Raw genomic sequence first — 19,343 nt, 5'->3', positions numbered from 1 at the left:
AGAGGTCCTGTCTTATGTCAGTAATCTTATCTTATAGTTTCCTTTCCTTTCAACAAGTAGTAATGTTTTACAAGTATGTTTATTGTTTCTTAAACCAAAAAATACATGATGCAGAAAGAACATAGTATGTTAAACTGAGAATAATTTATGAAAAGAAAAAGTACAGCATTTCCGAATCTCTTCCCACATCTTCCCTTACAAAAAGAAGTCAAACAAAGGAGAAAAAGACAGAGAACGCAAAAAAGAGCATAATTGCAAAATCCACGCTGTCAGATTGTAGTTTTGAGAGGGTGAGGTTGGTACACCAAAAACAGCAATAAAAGAAGTGGGTTCAATTTCAAATTGGATAATATGAGAGGAAGTTTAAAAAATGGAGGACCAGAATAATAATATAATAATAAACTTTATTTTATATAGTGCCTTTAAAGGTGGCTTCTCAAAGCGCTTTACAGGATGACAATAACAATAAATAAGAAGAATACAACAATAAATAAGAAGAATACACAAGATAAGACACAATTACAATATACAATTACAACAATACAACAATAACAATAGAGGAGACCGTGGAAGGTGGTACTAAGAAGAGCAGAGGGGTGGAGAATGGAACCAGTTAAGTAAAGGCTTTTCTGAAAAAAAGGGTTTTGAGTCTGGATTTGAAGGAGTTTAGAGAAGGTGACTCTCTGATATCCTTGGGCAAAGAGTTCCAGAGCTTGGGGGCATAACAGGAGAAGGCCCTGTCATCCATACAATGTAGACGGGCTTGGGGGTCAGTAAGGAGGGCAGAATTTGAAGAGCGGAGGTTGCGAGGTGGGGAGTAGGGCAATAATAGTTCAGACAGGTACTGAGGTGCCAAGCCATGCAGAGCCTTATAGGTGAGCATGAGGATTTTAAAGTCTACACGGAATTTGACTGGAAGCCAGTGCAAGGACTCCAGGATAGGAGTAATGTGAACACTTGCACTAGACCTGGTCAGGATTCTGGCTGCTGAATTTTGTACATAATTGAACCAACTTAGGACAAGATCAAAACATATGTATGAGAGTGGCAGGAGCTTGCCCACATCCGTCATGTTGTGCCCACTTTAGTTTAGACAAACAGTATGTAAGTGGTGTATCATTTTAAACTGTATGAGACCTTAGTAGTTCAGGTGGGTAGCTAGCTGCGTCAGCATGCGTAGGCTGCAAAGGAACAAGTAATAGGTTTATTCCATGCTAAAAAAAAGAAGAAAGAGAACACAACGTTTCGGCCGTGGAGCCTTCTTCAGGTGTGAGAGAGACAGGGCAGTAGGCAAAGGTAAAGTAGCGGGAGAACAAAGGTTGGGAGGGAGGAGGAGTGAGAGGCGGGAGCAGGGGACAGAAAGAGAGGCCAGTCAAGAGGTGTGAAGTCAGAATGGGTGCAGAGAGGTGTGAAATGAAACTTCCAATGGAGAAAATTTAAAAGAACAGTAGTCTGTCGTTAAGGGAAGGGAGAATGTGTGATCCTAGCTGCAGAATAATTTTAGTTTCGGTGGTCTTTCTGATGTATGAGTTCGGAAAACCGTCTTTGAGAACACAGACGGAGAGATTAGAGTGGTCGTGGCCGTCAGAGGTGAAATGAGAAACAATGGGCTTGGAGAGATCTTTAATCTTCACAGCCCTGACGTGTTCTCTGAAGCGGTCTCTGAGTCTCCTTCCTGTTTCTCCAATGTAGATGGCTGGGGATTTACTGCAAGAGATACAGTAAATAAGGTTGCTGGAGGTGCAAGATGCTGTCTGGGTGATCCGGAATTGTCCTGTATGAGACCTTGCCTGGCTTAGATGGAGGAAGAGTGAACATGTCCTAAAATGGACCACCCACTGGCCCTTTTGACTGTGTCCAGGTCTTGTTCCCACAAAGTTTTAACTAAGGACAAGGATAGACAACGTAATGAAAGAAATAATGAATAGTGGGTACTGGGTAAACTGGGCACATACTGTATAAAGTGCCTTAGTTGTAAATATTGAAAAAGTGAAATTGGGATAGATTACATTTCTTAGTTGTTGAAATTACATAAAAATGCTATTTTCAAACAGATCCTGACTCGTCACAACCCCGTTTTGGTGCCAGTTAAGGAATATCTGGTCATTGAGGGAAGGGGGGGGAGAGAGGGTAAAATGCATAGTATTAAGGAGAGGGTAAGTAGCAAATTTTTAACAATAGTGCCTTATGATGCCCTGTATTGGATAAAGTGTTTAAAATGGATTTATATTTTTGGTAGTTTGATTTAGCAATTTTAACCCCCCAGAAACAAACGTTTATTGACTAATGCCGATAATACTGTGAATGTTTTTTGATGTATACTGTGTGTCCATTCAACACGTGGCAAATTAAAGCCTGTTGAGTAATATATTCAGAATCTCTGCTTTGGGCAGTTGGAGATCATGTTTTAATTGAATAAAAACACTATGCAAAAATCTATTTTCACTGTGCCAAGGTCAACAACGTATTGCTATACTATACAGGTGTATAACAAAAATAGCCCACTGATGGGCAGTGCTACCACTCCAGGTCTCTGCATTACAGTATTTTGGTCATAAGTGCCACCCAGCCACTCTCCTGCAGCCACTGCAGCAGATTCTGCAGAAAACCTGCCTCTGCTGTCTGGGTGACCAAAGCAGAGAAATGTCACCAGGTTAAGGAACGTCATAGCAAGTTCTGCACTGGAGCGGCCAATAGAGAAGTGATAACAGTGGTTCTCATATTTAGGCCGAGGGTGTCTGTGCAAACTAAATTAACCTCTTATTAAGAGTGTTTAAGTCAGAAGTATGGCAGAAAATTGTTAATAGGAATAACGAGGAGGGGTTGCATGAAGATCTGTAAGCAGATGTTGCTGGACATAATTTTTCTTAGGGTATTTTTGGAAGCGAATGCAGAAAAAAAGCACAAACAAGCACTTCAATTCCATCACTTTGCATTGGTGATTAAGGGCCCAGTTGGATTAAACACCAGCAGACACAGGTGTCACTCAGGACTTGGGCTGGGAACCATTGCTCTAGACATCCTAGTATGTCTCAGTTAATGTGTAGGTTTCTCTGATTATGGGGATCTGACTGGAATTTGTATGGTTAGGCATTGAACAATCCCTAAAGTTGTCAGCCCATGTTGTGCTGTAATTATATTTGTTAACAGAAAATTCCACATAATATGTTCACCAAAGGTATTCCATATAAATAAAACTATGAAGCCAAAATGTGATTTGCTATTCATTATTTACCCTATTGGCAGTAAAATCAGAAGAAGATAGTGCGTCCCACTAACAAAATGCAAAGATTACTTGTTTTAGTTTCCTTTGTTTGATGTTTTAGAAAATGGCTTCAAAGATTGCTTTGTGACTCAATACTGTAGGGAATGCTACTTCCATCTTATGATGTTTATATTTGTACTGTGTAAATACAGGCCAGTTAGAAGGCACATAAGGCTGTTTGTGACATGTCATTGTCATACATACTGTACAAGTTGGTTCCTTTGCATGGAGACATAATGCTTCATTCTGTGCTGGTATCTGAGTACTCTGACTATCCATGACCCTATCCATGTATGGTGTTACACCCAAGGCTGTACCTACGAAGCCAGAGCAATATTTCACTCTGGTGCTGCAAACACGTGCCAGTGGTCCCACAGCTCAGACCCCAGCATGCAAAACTGGAACAGACAACCCCACAGAGCCTGGTGTGTGACACTGCAACCTGAGCAGGAAGAACTCCACTGCTCATTATCCTCGACTGTCGATATACTAAAGCAACTCACTCCAACATGATCCCATCTCCCCATTCTTTGTGAGTTAAGAAAAAACAGAATACTGCAGAGTAACTCCTACAGCTACAGTCTACAACTTGATCTGTAAACCATTCCGAAGATACATGCTTCGTAAATGGGAAGTTGCTTATTTTCAATGACAAAGAGGACCCGACTCCGTTTTCATCCCATTCAAGAGGACAGACACTCCTGGACAGGTGCAGAAAGAATGGATTGGCTACATAAGTGGTCAGAGGACCAGCTCCACTACTCGTGTTCACTCTGGGAGCACTTTAGAGATTACTATTTCCATGTTGCGGAACAGCTGACACAACACTTTGGCCAGACAGACCTCCCAAAAATTAGTCTATCAATATTTTCTTAAAGGGGTGCTGTACCCAGAGTGCAGTTTACAAATTCATGAATAAAGTGGTAGAGGTATAGCAATTACCACACAACAAGTGGCAAGGATCCTGAAGTAAGATGGAAGTTGGGACAGCTCACAGGCAGAACGCAGATGTGAACACAACTCCACCAACACTGTGAGGGACACTGGCAAAAATATATGTAACTGCAGACCAGATGCATACCACTCTCGGTGTCCTCAGTGTCATCAACAGAAGTAGACTTCCTGCTCACACACTGCTCCATAGTCGGTAAGACAGATCCTGTAGCTTTTCACCACGAATGAAGTCGAGAAACATCAGACAGCAGCTCCCCAACCAAATCAGAGCAAACCAAGTCCACTTGCTGATCCTTGCCAATGAAGAGAGTTTGCAATCACTGTGGAAGTACAGTACAGGTATGAGTGCTCTTGGTACATCAGTCAAAAACTGTGAAAAAAGTATAAAGTGTGAAGTTGCCAGTTGTCATCATCATGTCATCTTACATATATCTGATTGCATCAAAAATGTACCAGTTAATAATGTTGTAGATTCTGTTGGAAGTCATCATAATTTCCTTGAAATATTGAAGATGGATGAACAGTTAAGCATCACTCCTTTACATTGCATCAAGTGAAGGACTCACCTCAGCCCCGCAGAAGGAGCTCATAGCATTACTCCTCAAATGGCAATGCAACAGTAAACTTGGAAACACTGGTGACAACCAACAATTTGGATGTGAACTTATCTTCTTTCTATGTGATCATGTTTTGAAATCAGTTGTTTTTGAGATCTTCAGGTGGGGATCTCATGTATGCATTAACTTTGTAGACTTCAGTTTTAAATGAAAACGTATCCCTTGGTAGAAGTGTTATATAAATGTATCATCTGAGGTGTACTCCCTGTAACAGAGCAGATAGAACAGTCTCTTTCTTGGTTAGGTTAAACTCTTCATCAAAGGAGTCTCAGGTTATATGCGTTTATGGTTTTTAGTAGGGAAATCATATGCAGGGAACCACAGTTTGTTCTCCAAGGAAATACTACAATGTTTGATTTGGAGTAACAGTAATTTCTTGGAGATTATAAAGGATTGGTTGTTTGAAGGAAAGCTGATGGGAGGAAGCATGGATAGCTATCTCTTAAGGCATACTCCATGGTTAGGAGAGACAAGAACACAGACTCAGAAGGTCTGAGGCACGTGACAGAGCTCTTCGATATTCTGTGGATTTTTATTTAGAGGCAAGACAACAAATCACCAAACTGGATGGGGACAATAGCCAAGGTGAATTCTAAGATGGGTCTCCGTGATGCATGGTCATTATCCCTCATAGGGAAAATGATGGTGTTAAAAGCAGACATCCTACTAGCTTTGGTATACCTGGCATTGGTGTACTTTATATGACCTAGACTCAGATGAGTGTTACAGGGAATGGTTGTCATTTTCGTTTGGGAAGGTAAGAGTGTACAACAAGGAAGCAGACATGCCAAGCATTAGAAAACAGAGGGAGAGATATACCCAACTTCCCCCTGAATCTGGACTGCACCTTATTCTGTAACCTATGCCAGGCATTACAAAGCCCATTCAAGCTTATGTTCCCATACTTTAACAGGCTGTGGTTCTCCATACTGATGAGACATTTGATCCAGTAGTCAGACACCGGACCACAGACTGAGAAATTACCGTGCCCAGACACTCAAGCTGACAAGTGGTGTCAGAAACATCAGGCCAGCAGAAAAGCAGCATTCTGGAACAACCATAAATCTCTTAATAAAGATATGAGAGAGGATTTGGTCATCAGGGAGATAAAGTGTTCCCAGAGAAATCTGGTAAAGAACACAACCAAAGGAAGTGGACAATAAACGAAAGTACCTCAACTGATGGAAATTCACAAAAGACTTGCAGCGAGGAAGATCCTCTACAGGCAATCACTAACCAGAAACTCGCACTGCCCTCAGAGCCTGTGCTGAGCTGAGGAAACACAGGACCTTATGCCAAAGCAGAGTGCAGAGTGGGAGACTGGATATCATAAACCAGCTTCTCAAAGAGTAGACAGTGCTGACTTAGCACAGTATAATGATGGGAATGGCATTGACAGTAGTGGACAAAAGGACAGTATCTGCTTTGGCTACTGATGTTCATTACAAAAAAGGGACTTTGGAATGGAAAGAATACCTCCATACTTAACAACATGGAGGGAGAAATCAAGGACTTGAAGGGGGGATAGTCCTTGTAGACCTAAGGGAAAGGATGAAAAGGGATGTTTGCAAGTGGGGATTTGCTACTGCTAAAGAAAATGGAAAAAGGAACAATGATCTTATACAAAGGCTAAGGAGAAAGGACAACAAGTCGTCCTGGTGAAATTAGGTCCTGTGAACGATGAGACATTCAGTTTCAGAGGCAAAACAGGATGAAAATAGACACATCAGTGGGCATTCAGGATTCCCAAACTGAAGACCATACAAATGCAAATACAATTGCAAATGCACCAGAGTATGGGGGGGGGGGGGGGGGGGGGCTGTTTTTAACTCCTTCACAGGCCCAAACTATTGTCCCATAAAACACATACTTCGACTTGTAAATAATTAATACGTTTTATTTAAAAAATATTCTACGGTGAGGAGCGTAAGTATGTTCCAGAAGGCTGAAGAAACTGGTCCTCTGTAGGTGCAACTGCCAAACGAACTACTACTGTCAGGGATTCCAGGATTGAGGGGTGTCGCTGACCAAACACGATTATCTTATGAAACACGATTTTAGCTTATGAAGTTGATTTTTTCACCAGTCTGTTGCTTGTTCATACCCAGTCTTGCAGCACAAAAAGAGGTGGAAAGCAGGTAGTGTAAATGACGGATGTCAAAGATGATACAACAAAGATCTGCAGTGGCAGAGATGTTAAGCCAAATTTGAAAGTCAATGTTTAATCTGCCATAGCATTGCTTCTCTGCTAATGACTCAACAGTATTTCCTTAAAAGTTCATACCAAAGGTTCCTAACTCTGGGTCCAGATTCATCAGGTTTTCTACAGTATGTCTCTTTAAATCAACAACATCTGAGGGTGTGTGGAGAAGGAATAAATCAGTCCAGATATGCCTTAATTGGGTCAATTTAACTCCTCTCCCAAGCCAAGATCTGGGTACAATTTAAAAACCGGTTGGATGTTGAACCCTGAGGACTGGAGTTGGGAACTCTTGATTTAATTGTTGAGTCATATTCTGGGTTATCTTTTATTTTTAATAATACATATGTTTTGGATGTTTAGTTATGTGTACAAATCGGGATTTAAATGGACCATTGCTATAATATACCTCAGAGCCCTTATTTGGCTTTGGAAATTTCTGCCTTTATATACTGTGATACCCTGGAGGTAGGCGTCGCCTCTTGGGATGGACTTGGTATGGACACTCCAGACATGCCCCCTTTGCCCAAGTGCCGAGAGTGGTGCTGACATTGGCCCCATTTTCGGGATAGCCCGGCCATGTGGCATTACATACACTGAAACTCTGTCCTTCACTTGAGAACTGGGTCCTTCACTTGTGGATTTCCAGGCCCAGAGTCTCCCCAACAACCACACCACAGTCTTGTTTGGGGACCCTTGCCTTGCCGAGCCTTTAACTCGTGGTTACCTGGGCTCAACGAGCTACACCCTGATCTGGTGCTGTGCTAGGAGACTCCTGCTTCCACTCTATGATGGCTACTGGCTCTTAAATTAGTCAGCCCTTGGACTTCCTTGTCTGCCCACACCTGCCACAAGGCCAGGTCTCAAACGCAAACTACATTCTGAGTCTCTTCTGACAACTGATTCTCATGCTGAGACTCAACACACTGTCCCTCACTGACATCTCACTCGAACACGCCAGGTTGTGTACTTGCAGCTGCTGGTGCACCTCGAACCCTCTCCCAGCCACCTCTGCTTTCTCATATTGCAGGTGCTGGTGCACCTTCTCTGTGCCTGAACCTATACCTGCCAGTGCACTGTCCTGTATCTCGATCTCATAAGGCAGACATGTTCGCCTAACAGCACCCACATCAGCAGCGTCTCAGACCTGCTGTTGTGCTGCTCCAGCCTGACTCTCTCACTACAGAACGTTCGCATATTAGAGACATCACCCACATCCTCTCACATCTGCAGCCAACTCAGGACCGAATCCTGCTTCTCTCTCGGGCAAATGTTTGGCGTGGTCTTACACCACTCACACTCTCAGCTGTAGTTGCCAGGGCAGCGCGTCACTCTCTAGTGAGAGCTCCGTCTCGATACGGACACATCCTGTGTATACTCACAATGCCCATAATCTATTTTTAAATAACACTCCAATACTTATTTATACTTACTACAAAGAGGACATAGGATAAGAAACACTTTCTTATAGGATGAAAGTTCAAGGTGTATGGGTATATGTACACATCTTCACTCTATATACAGGTTTATTACTGGATATGATGTAGTGACGTGATGAATTTCTTTTTGGTAAAATAGCACCCTCTAGCAGTACCTGAGAGAAAAATATTGCACTATCCTTCTTCCTCTTATCAAACACTTACTATTATAAGTAGATAGTAAAAAACTTGCACCCACAAAAGAAATTCCAGTATGGCCTTTACCTCTGCAAGTTATACCCATGATACAGACTTGATTGCATACTTGCAATTGACAAAGTGATGTCTCAGCCTACAAAGATCTTCTGTTTAATCAAAAAAGTGGATTTGTAGATTCCAAAGAGCAAAATGAATATTGAATTCTGAAAGTACATTTTTCCTTGACGATTTTGAATTGTCACCCAACCCAACTGTAGGCAATTTCGCTGTAAACTAACTGGAATTGCTCAACAGTACAAGTTTGTTTTTACAATTTTTCTTTCACTTTACCCTGTCTTGTAAAGATACTGTACTTGCTCAAAATGCAAGGTTCAGCTGCTCAGTTTAGACACTGCAAGCAGTGCAAGCAGCATCACACAACCTGGAATCTGGGTTGTGTGTATTTATGTTCGGTTAAGGTACCTTCAGTTTTCCGCAAAAAAGTCAGTCTTTACAAGTGCCAGTGAACATTCAACATTGTCCATAAGAATTGTGCCTAATTCTCCTGTGTGGAGCTGTGTGATGTTCTTTCTACTGGATACTGGTTGTAGCATTAAGACCATTTAACTGATGAAACTGCATGTTTCCACTGAGTTAAAATAAAACAGAAAAATTGCCAATGCAAAACAATGTATAATTTAACAAATAACATTTAAAAAAACAACATGGAAGTGTTATTCAAAAATTTATTAAATAATTCATGTTTTTTTATCCCAAAGGATCTCAAACCATTTTACATTAAGGGGTCCCAATATATCAACCACTGAAGAGCCTGCATTACTACCACCCAGAGGATTGCATAGAGAAGTGAGATATTGCTACCTTCAACTATGAAGCAACCTTAAGTGAGCCACATTGTGCCAGCCAAAGATCATATTTGACCATGACATTACAGTTAACCACTTCTAGTTAACTACAAATAGTGTCCTGGAATCTTTACTGGCCAAATAATAAGCAACACAGTTCATCTTAAGCACCTTGGTTAATAGAACAATTTAAGGATCAACTGAGTCAATTATTACACTGGGAGGTTCAAAGTCCTGCAAAGGATGTCATGATTTAACATCTCATTCAAAGGACTAGCACCTCATATATCACAATGTCCCTAGTTACCATTAACATGGTACCATTGGTTTAGAAATTCTGGTCCGGACGTAAGTGTGCCACCTAGTGGCCAATCAGCACCACCTAAATAAGCAATTTGCTTTTCCTTACAGTCTCCCATTCCACTCCTTACACTGCAATGTCTGGCTTCTGACATCAGAGAAGATCAGATCAGACTGGAAGGTGGTATCTTTATTGTTAATTTGAAGTTATCTATAAAACACACTGGATTGAGGCTCTTGAACTCACGAGTTGAAAACTACCAAGTTATATTGTGTTAATGCAGATTCTTACAAGATCTCTGGAAAAAACTAAAGATGTGACAAATATCGAACGGAACACATTTCAGTTTTCCAATCTTCTGCACAAGGATAGAAAAAAAAACATTTTTAGTCCTCTGCTCATTGGATTCCCTGCGTTCCGTATTTCTGCAAACAGCCGGCATATATGACCACATGAATTTGCCAGTTAAAAATAAATATCCTTGGGAAAAAATACCAGTCTCAAAGAGTTTTTACATGCACAAAGATCCAGACAATTGAAAATCAATACGGTCATGTTAAAATAAGAATAAAAAATATATGGTAACAACTTTTACCATACTGAGAGTAAAGGAAGCTGATGGAGCTTTAGTGACCATTTAACGAATAACTTGCTTTTAAAGTACATATTTTCTAATAAGTACTATAACAAAGAAATCATATTTAAGTTATCTTCTGGTAAAATGAATAAATAACATCTTTCACAATATATGAAGAGGAACAAGTCTTAAAAGAACGTCCACCAAAAAAATAAGTTAAAAAACGTATTTTCATTTAATATAAAGAGAAACTGTTCCGTGAAATTTTGTAAAAAAGGATCCACATCGATCTCATTTATGGCTGTTTTATGATGTTCTTCCTCAGCACTTCCAGAGCGGCTTCCTTCTGTTTTAAAAGTTCTCTTAGCCTTTTGATTTTCTCATCTCGTACAATTTCCTCTGCATCCATGGGCGTTACGGTATAGAGGTCATCACTTGTGCAGTGTTCAACTGTTGTTTCAAAAGAGGTCGACAAGCTGCAAGTTTCCATCGGTACAGAACAGTCTGAACTTTCACATGATTTAGCTACATTTTTCTTTCCTGCTGCTGCTTCTAAACTGATGTTGACCAGGGCCTCAATGCGATTTGACTCCGTTCTAATAGCACTTGACAATGATAGATTAGGCATTCCTTTTTCCATGATAGGGTCTGTCTTACTTGGTGCATGAATTTCCTTTCTTACGCTACTGTTAGTGTATGATTCCTGAGGCTTATTACACTTCACTGCATTCTGGACCCCAGTGACCTCTGTAACACTGTTGCTCGAGGCTGGACCAAGCTCTTCAGTCTCTTTGATTTCGTCCATTGCAGAATTTGCAATTGCAGGTAATATCGCCTTCATTGGAGAAAAGGTGTCACATTTTGTCACTGCACATGCCATGCCGCTGGATATCACTTCAGAATCTGAGATAGTTACATTTAGTACTGATCTCTCACTTGATCTCAAAGTGTTTGATTCTTTGCCCAACTGAACCTCTTTCTTTTCCAGCCTTTGTACACCAGAAGATGTGCTTGTTGATGATGCAAATTTTTCTTCTGAAGGAGCTATTGGGTTTGCTCCTGAAGTAGAGGCAGTGTCTGAAATATTTTCAGGTAATTCCAGTTTCCTTTTCTTGGTCTCACATGGGCTGCTTTCAAGCTCCCTTTTTGGGGTTGCATCAAGGTCAGGTACCACCGCAACCTGTAAAATACTTCGAATTTATTATCAGTTCTTATTCAAACATACTACAATGACAACAACTTGATAAGTGTATAATATCAGAAAACAGATATGATCCCTTAGCGGCTTAATCTATAAAATCCTTATTTGCTGTGCATTTTCAGTCATATAGTCTAGATATCACTGGTTTAAGATTCACTGACTGACCAGAAAATCCCCTAAGAGAGGGGGTTTTGGATGATATAAATTGCATCAATCGATTTTGATGTACATCTTTGTAATCATCTTTTATTTCTACCTTGCAGGTTGAATATGGAATTTAAATTTTAACGATCATATACTGAGGTACATTTTCTAACTGATTATGATAAATACCTCAAAAAGATTAAATGACTAAGCCTATACAAAGAATTGTATTCTATGGCATATTCTCTCATGGAGCAATTAAATTCTATAGATGTTACTGTTTTGTGAAAAACCTGCTCCATGCAGCAGCTTGAACAGATCAATAACTTCAAAACCTCCATGTACATTTATTATACAAAAGAAAACTAAAATGATTAACCCCTTGAATTTACTTTTCAGTCTTCAAAAGCTTTTGGTCTTTACCTCTACATGTTTCTTTGTTTTCATCTCCATCCTTGATCCCTGGATTAACTTCCGGATACCCTCCAATGTGCACTTACTAGTGGAAGGACTTCGTTGACTCTTATCTCGAACTAACTTATCATGCAAAGGAGCTCTTTGCAAACAGATTTTAATTTCTGATGTGATCCCAAACTGCTTTCTCAGTTGGCTATCACTTTCACATTTACGTTTTCCTGAGAAATTGCCTATGCTTTGCTGCTGACCTGAATCCACAGTGCTCTGTAAAAACAACAAAAAAAGACTGTAAGAAAACCAAGGGAGCCAACATGGCCTTTCGCACTTACAATACAAGTATCAATAATAAAACACGTCAATTCACACAGTTTTAAAATCAGCTTCTATGAAAGTAAAAATTTTGAAGGGAGATGCAGTTAATACATCCCCATAAAACAAATTACAACTGATCACTGTAGTGAATTTATGCCATTTTAAAAACTACGATAAGAGTACATCCCACAGAACATTTTAGATATAGATGCCCAGCTAACTTGTTCAAATATGTGGCAATAAACCAATTAAATCTGGCATTTGGTGTCAGCCGTGGGATCTCTAATCTGCCAGATCATCTCAATAAAGTGTTATTGGACTGTAACAACATGGAAATAATGACTGGATTTGAGAGCCCCCTCATTAGTAATATGCAATGTGAGAACTGAACATAAATTATTTTAGCTTTCAAAGAATTAACTAGCACAAAAAAAACTTTAAGGTTCACACTGTACAAAAGTACACAATATTTTTTCTATGACAAATGGGACACTAGAATACAAATACCTTCTCAGGTCTACTGCAGGCACTTGGTGAAGTTCTAGGAACACTCTCCCTGTCCTTATTTGATTCCACAGCTGTTTTTGGTGGTATGTAGGACACAAATATCACATTTGAGTCATCGTCATCATCGTTTCTAGAAGACTGGTTCACAGGGGACTGCACCTTGTTACTTTCTACATTCTTCTGATGTCTAGGCTCATCCTGTGATCCTTCATTGCATAAGTCAACAATATCATCTGGACCATCATTAATCAAAATCGGCTCCATATGTTGGCAATGCAAATCTGATGTTCGCAACCTACTTGAAGCAGCAGGTAGGTTCTGCGATGAGGGTGGATTTTGATGGCTTGCTACAGAAGAATCCTTACCAATGTTTTCACTCACTTTCTGTGACTGAGAGGAGATATTACTGAACTCGGATGTTTTCTTGGCTACAAAATACAGTTTTCCATTGCACATGACTAAGGCATTATCTTTTCCTGCAGTGACTTTGGGCTGGATATCCTGGGAAACAGTTGATTTTGATGCTACGTTCTGTTCATCCTTTCCTTGTTTCTCAATTCGTGTCAGTGTTTTCAAAATATCAGTAGTTATGTCTTTGGTGGTTACAGGAACAAGACATGGTGCAGGTGCATCTGGATTTTCCTGAACAACCCATTTGATTGGAGAAGCTGTATTTTGACTACTTTTCGGCAGAGCAGATTTAGCTGTGGTTGTTACAGGATCATTACCAACTGAGTGCTTAGCAACTTTCAATAAATGTGTAAGTGCTTCTGTAGCGGAGGACACTGGGATAGTCTGGACTGGACTCATAGTTTTAATAGTATTGACTGGTGACACATAAATTACTGTCTGAGCGTTTTTGCTAGGATCAGAAGCCTCTACACTACAGTTAATGGTTGGAGGTAATATTTTCTTTTTGATTGCCTGGGGAAGAGCAGAGGCTGGAAATGATTTAACTTCTGCATTAGCAGGGATTTGGAGACAATGGCCATTAGGGAGTACTGGTGATTTAACAGTGACGGGAAGCTGTTTCAGATTTAAAACAGAAGGTGTTTTAGTAGAATTTAGAGCAAGCACTTCCACTGGAGCAGAGGTTTGCTGTGGCTTGTGTGGTGTTACTGGAACCTGAATATGAACTGGAGAACATGTTGTGGCAAAAGTAACTTTCTCCTGGACTTGTCCCATTCCGTGAATTGGATTTACTAAAACATTCCCATCTGACTGTCTTTTCAGAATGAATTTGCCAGGGCTAGTCTGTTGTAAAATAGCAATCGGTCCAGGGGAAACTGTAGTAGGGGTGAAACGGATGGCGGGTTGGTTGGTAGTCCCAAGTGCTTCAGCATCACTGTTTTTATAAGTGCTTGACAAATTAATTTTTGCTTGCATCTGAAGAAACTGCCCACCAACTTTCTGAACTGGAATCAGTTTTAAAATATTTTGCCCATTGGAGCATATGGTAGGCATTACTTGATAATATCCATGTGACACACTGAAATAAAAAAAGAGAAATATATCAATAGATGAAACCACAAGAAAGTCCATGTACAGAAGCTAAACTTCTCTTGCAAAAGTCAATCATACAATACACTGAAATAAATGTATATTTATAACAGAGAACTATTTACAAATTATGGAAATATTGACCCCCCCCCCATTTTATATTATAGTCGTTTGTGCAATACAATGACATAAAACCAAACATTAGATTGTATTGTAGTGAGCACACTTTGTATGTAGCGCAATCCAATGCAAATGCCACCAAAATGATGAGCTACAATAAAAAATGAAATAAAAATAAAACAATAACAATTAATTAAAAATGTAGAAAATTACATGGCATAAGTCTTCATAAATAAACTATTTACACCATATTAAAAGCCAAAACTTGATTTAAATGATGGCCTGCTTAAAAATCAGTCTACTAAGTTAGTCTGCCCTTACTGATATTTTAATTTATTTAAAGACTTTTAAGATTTCAATTGTACAGACAGTAGGGCACACCCCGACTATAATAATTTAAATAAAATAGAAAAAATAGACATTTTGTATTTCTTTTAGATAGTGTCCAATATGGATTGGACAATATGCTCCAGATGGAGCATTTATAATCTAGCTTTTAGGCCTAATTTCAGTTGTAATTAGTGTAAAAATACACAACCTGGCAACATAATAGTTTAAAAAAATATAGTGTCTGATAGTCATTTTTGACAAACAGTTCTGATTTGTCTTCACTGCTCTTGTTATATACAAAACTGTTAAAACTATACTGCAGTATAAAAGAATAAGTCAACAGAAAGTATGGCCAAAAACATTCTGCTTAGGTCAAAGATGGCATGATTCACAGAGTTTTAAAACCCAAGCTCTGCATCCCTGCTGCGGTTCACACACATGGTGAAAAAGTTTTTTTCACCGCTCTGAAAAAAGGTAATGCCCTCTGACTTTTCATTTTCAGGATAAATATCAATAACATATGTAAAGCGTTTTAGGAAACCCTATGGAAAAAAAAGGCTTAACAGTAAATGTTCTAAAATCTTACTCTGCAAAATCAATTTACAACACTGTACAATCAAGGTTTTGCAGTGTAAATACTAGAGCTACATAAAGCCAGGAGAAACTCAGTTACAGTGTTTTTTATATGTAACTTGATTTACAATCCACTCATAAATAAAACCCTCGAGTTTTATCTTAAAGTTTTGCCTTACTTTAAATAAGAAAAACAAAGTAAATAACTGTAACTCTTAGGCTTATTCAAGCGCATTTTAAAATAAATCATAGCGTTTATTTATGTCATACTAACACGTTTCTGCCTCATATAAAAACGAAAATTAAATGAGCAGAAATAAAATTGCGATCAATCCATCTTTATCATCAGTGTCCATGGCCGTACAGCTAAACACGATCATTTTGCGAATAGTAGGTGAAACATCGAATACGAAAGAAACATGTTACTGTAGTGACTTTAAAAAACATTTTACACAGCAAAATGTGGAGATAAATTGTCAATACACAAACGGTATTTAGTAAGTCTTGAATGTGTGATTGAAATTAAGTGTTGTTTAGTATTTTGTTTCAATTACATGAAAATTCTCTACCGATAAAACCTTTGCGGTTGCTCTAGAGATTTGTAGAAGTACATTTCACACCATAATTGCGATGGCAGTCACATACACACCGATCACATAGATTTTTATTCTTCAATTTCCACACACGATCTGGACAGTATTTCCCGCAGTTCCAATTATTCTGGATCATATTCTAAATAATATTCGTTTGCTCATCTGATACAGTGCTAAGGAACATTATGATTCGAATACATTTAAAATATTAATCAAATACACACGCCTTACCTTTGATTTGAAGATGCCGGTAGATTATCGCTAGGTTTAAGCGGTACTGAAAATCTCACAAAGTTATTATTCATGATCATGTAGGATTTACGTTGAAGTTAAGGGAGAGCGAACCTTTTGTCAGTAGAAGCGCTGTTTTCCGTTTCTCACAGCCAGAAGGGTGAACTGAGTAGTTAAGATCAGTGTTTACCGTCTTAGAATTTGTATCACAAAATAACACCAGGGATGCCTGTAGCATTAACTGCGTTAACTTTTGGGACAATAAATGGCTTTCTTTTGGGACATACTGAATTCACTATTAAGCAACCCTTCCCCTCATGTCCTTTCCTCTCCAGACCACCTTTCACCACTCCTACTGCAGTACCGCAAACCTCCACCAGTGAAGCGCAGGAAGAAATTTCTCGGAGCAAAATGGCGGACCTGAGAGCAACGCCCGCCCCGTTTCACTCGATCCACTTCTATTGAATCCCTGAAAAGAAAAATATATCTTAACCAATTACAATAAAAACTAAATCCCCCATAAATACATAATCTACAAATATAATACAGATCAAAAACGGACTATTTGCCCAGTGCTGTAAATCAGCATAACCACTGAGACGCCATATTTAATGATATCTCTTCAGCTAAATTGAGGTATTGGGTTAAAACATAGAATATTGGGGTTCCAGATGATCTCATTAAGTTTGTAATATTTTTACTTATGTACTTCATCTTATCTGAAGCTTAACTTACCTCCCAATATTACACTCGTCAGACTGTAAATACTATATGCTCTTCTCTAATTGGATAGCCGTATACAAACCAGTCTCTAAAAAAAGACCAGACTTCTTCAACTGATTTATACTTCCGGTTAACCTGGATGTTATATCGAAATTATATTATTTCTTCCGGGATCAAAAACATTAACTTCCGGTGGTAAAATAGATCCCCAAGTAGATTTCTTCATGGCAGAAACAGCGACATCTATAGACCACCAGCAAAACTTCCATATTTTTAGACGTTAGGACAGGAAACCAAATGAGAAAACGTCGACTTTCATTTTATATGATAGATAACAAAGTAGTCATTTCAAAGAAGGTGATTATTTACTCATCTAGTAAACACTTTACTACAGTTGTTTTATATATGACAGTCGATAGTTTACAATTCATTTCCTGGAAACTGAATAATATTAATATGATGACACTGTACATTACTGTTAACACTCAGTTTAATTAACTTTGCTTTAAAGGACAAAATATGCTAAAATAAATTCTGTCTGTACAATCAGACTGGTAGATATTCTGAACAAAAATCTTGATTTATTCATATAAATGGGACAAAAAAGAAGAAATAGAAGTATAAGTGAGTGGTAAAATACATTAATCTGAAACACAGTTAAAAGTACATTTACTGAACAGTGATTGCATCGTGGTTTGACATTGTTTGAATAAAAGAATAAAAGACTGAACATAACATGATACAATGCTTTATGCGTTTTGAAAAAAAGACTATTATGTAATACACCTTAGAAAAATAAAAAATATCTAAAATAATAAACAACACCTTTTGAACAGCACACCTTTGAATAGGCATGTATATCAATGGTGCCCCCTATGGGTAGAGCAGGTGGTATAGGGATAGGTGAATTGCTCATGATGGATGTTATTTGTGTTTTGCATGCTGTAGTACATTTTGTATAAACCATTTTTTTAAATAAACTAAAATGCACATACAATAAAACAAGATAAAATAATACACAAGTTTAAAATTCAGAAATATTGATGGTGGGTCAGTTGCTTACAATGGGTATTTTGTTTTGTATGTTTTAGTGAATTTTATACAGTATATATCCAACACATGAAATAAAGAGCTAGTTAATTTATGGTAAAAAAGGCACCGAATCAATTTTCATTGACTGTGTTGATTGCAATTGTTAAAAAAAGTAAAAAGATCCAGAGAGCATATACTGTATGTAGATATTTTTCTCGTCTCATTTTGTGTAGCGGCAAAACTTTATTCATGATTAAACAGACACCTTTTCCCCCTATTAGTCCTTGAAACTAAGAGTTTATTGTACAGTATATACTTATTTTATTTATAAGAACAAACAACAAAAGCAAAGATGCTGCCTGTAATTCTACAGCACAGGCTGGTTTAGCCATTAACCTTCATAGGCTGCCAGAACCAAAGTCAGTTTCACAAATATTTAATTGCTGAAATTTAAAAAAATTCTCATGCCTTCAAGAATTTTGCTTATCATTTCTGAATGATTCTATTCATACGTGCCTTCCACAGGTCTCTATTTTTCTAACGCCTAGCTTCTCTAACCAAATGAAAAAGTAACAAAAGAAGCATTTCAATGTAGTACAAAATCATAGGATTCAGCGAGGCAGACAATGTGAAACACTGATATTGTTCCTCGTCATTCATTCCAACTATACTTAGAAGTTTGAGTAGGTACCTGTGTCAGCATGTGTAATTATACTTATAAGTTTTCCGAAAAGCCAATTTTTTTACACTGACACAGAAGATGGCGATCTAAGAAGGCGGCAGTCTGGCATCATGTTTTGTCATAGTGAAAGTGTATCAATATCATGGCACTGTCACAATAAAATTTTGCTGATAAGGCACAATAACAAAAAGAGAGATTAGTTCACTGTTTTTTCATGTTATGCGGGCATGACTGTGACAATCATATCTCTAATAATGATTACATACAAACACAACCCACCTTTCAGAGCTTAATGTAGCTTTAAAGATTAAGTGGAATTGTGATAACTACTGTATAGCAAAACCCTATAAAATGTCAATGGCCATCATGTCCAGGTGGAAGTCACGGGTACACCACACAAGACTCTGTTTTCTTTTGAAATTGACCAGTATTATGACAGTCATAATGTTTGGAACTGTAAAAGTAAATAAGATAGAAAATTATTGACCCTATAAATTATGAATAATGCTCCTCATCTGAGTTACAGGAGCAAGGTTATGCAAAAATATTTGCAATTGAAATCTGTAGTGTTAATGGTCAGAC

General features: G+C 38.4%; 1 protein-coding gene across 1 annotated transcript; it reads right to left on the bottom strand.

Moving 5' to 3' along the window:
• Positions 1–9,384: 9,384 nt before the first annotated feature.
• Positions 9,385–17,157, bottom strand: lrif1 (ligand dependent nuclear receptor interacting factor 1). The gene is made up of 5 exons (XM_088640248.1): positions 17,060–17,157; positions 16,325–16,793; positions 12,978–14,466; positions 12,165–12,422; positions 9,385–11,576 (listed from the first exon to the last, which is right to left on the bottom strand). The coding sequence occupies exons 2-5, from the start codon at positions 16,402–16,404 to the stop codon at positions 10,692–10,694; spliced, it is 2,712 nt and encodes a 903-aa protein (XP_088496374.1). The 5' UTR covers positions 16,405–16,793; positions 17,060–17,157; the 3' UTR covers positions 9,385–10,691.
• Positions 17,158–19,343: the final 2,186 nt, after the last annotated feature.

The sequence above is a fragment of the Lepisosteus platostomus genome, chromosome 7 (genome assembly GCF_059453375.1).
Source record: "Lepisosteus platostomus isolate fLepPlt1 chromosome 7, fLepPlt1.hap1, whole genome shotgun sequence".
Taxonomy (NCBI): domain Eukaryota; kingdom Metazoa; phylum Chordata; class Actinopteri; order Semionotiformes; family Lepisosteidae; genus Lepisosteus; species Lepisosteus platostomus.
The sequence above is the reverse complement of the archived record's forward strand: the minus strand, read 5'-3'. Positions and strand labels throughout refer to the sequence as shown.

What these genes read in the sequence shown, in the direction of transcription:
- lrif1 (XM_088640248.1), bottom strand. Translation starts at nt 16,404, where the DNA reads ATGATCATGAATAATAACTTTGTGAGATTTTCAGTACCGCTTAAACCT. An exon ending in CCGGCATCTTCAAATCAAAG is followed by an intron (nt 14,467 to 16,324) that starts GTAAGGCGTGTG and finishes TTTTTATTTCAG; the next exon opens with TGTGTCACATGGATATTATC. An exon ending in CCTGCAGTAGACCTGAGAAG is followed by an intron (nt 12,423 to 12,977) that starts GTATTTGTATTC and finishes TTGTTTTTACAG; the next exon opens with AGCACTGTGGATTCAGGTCA.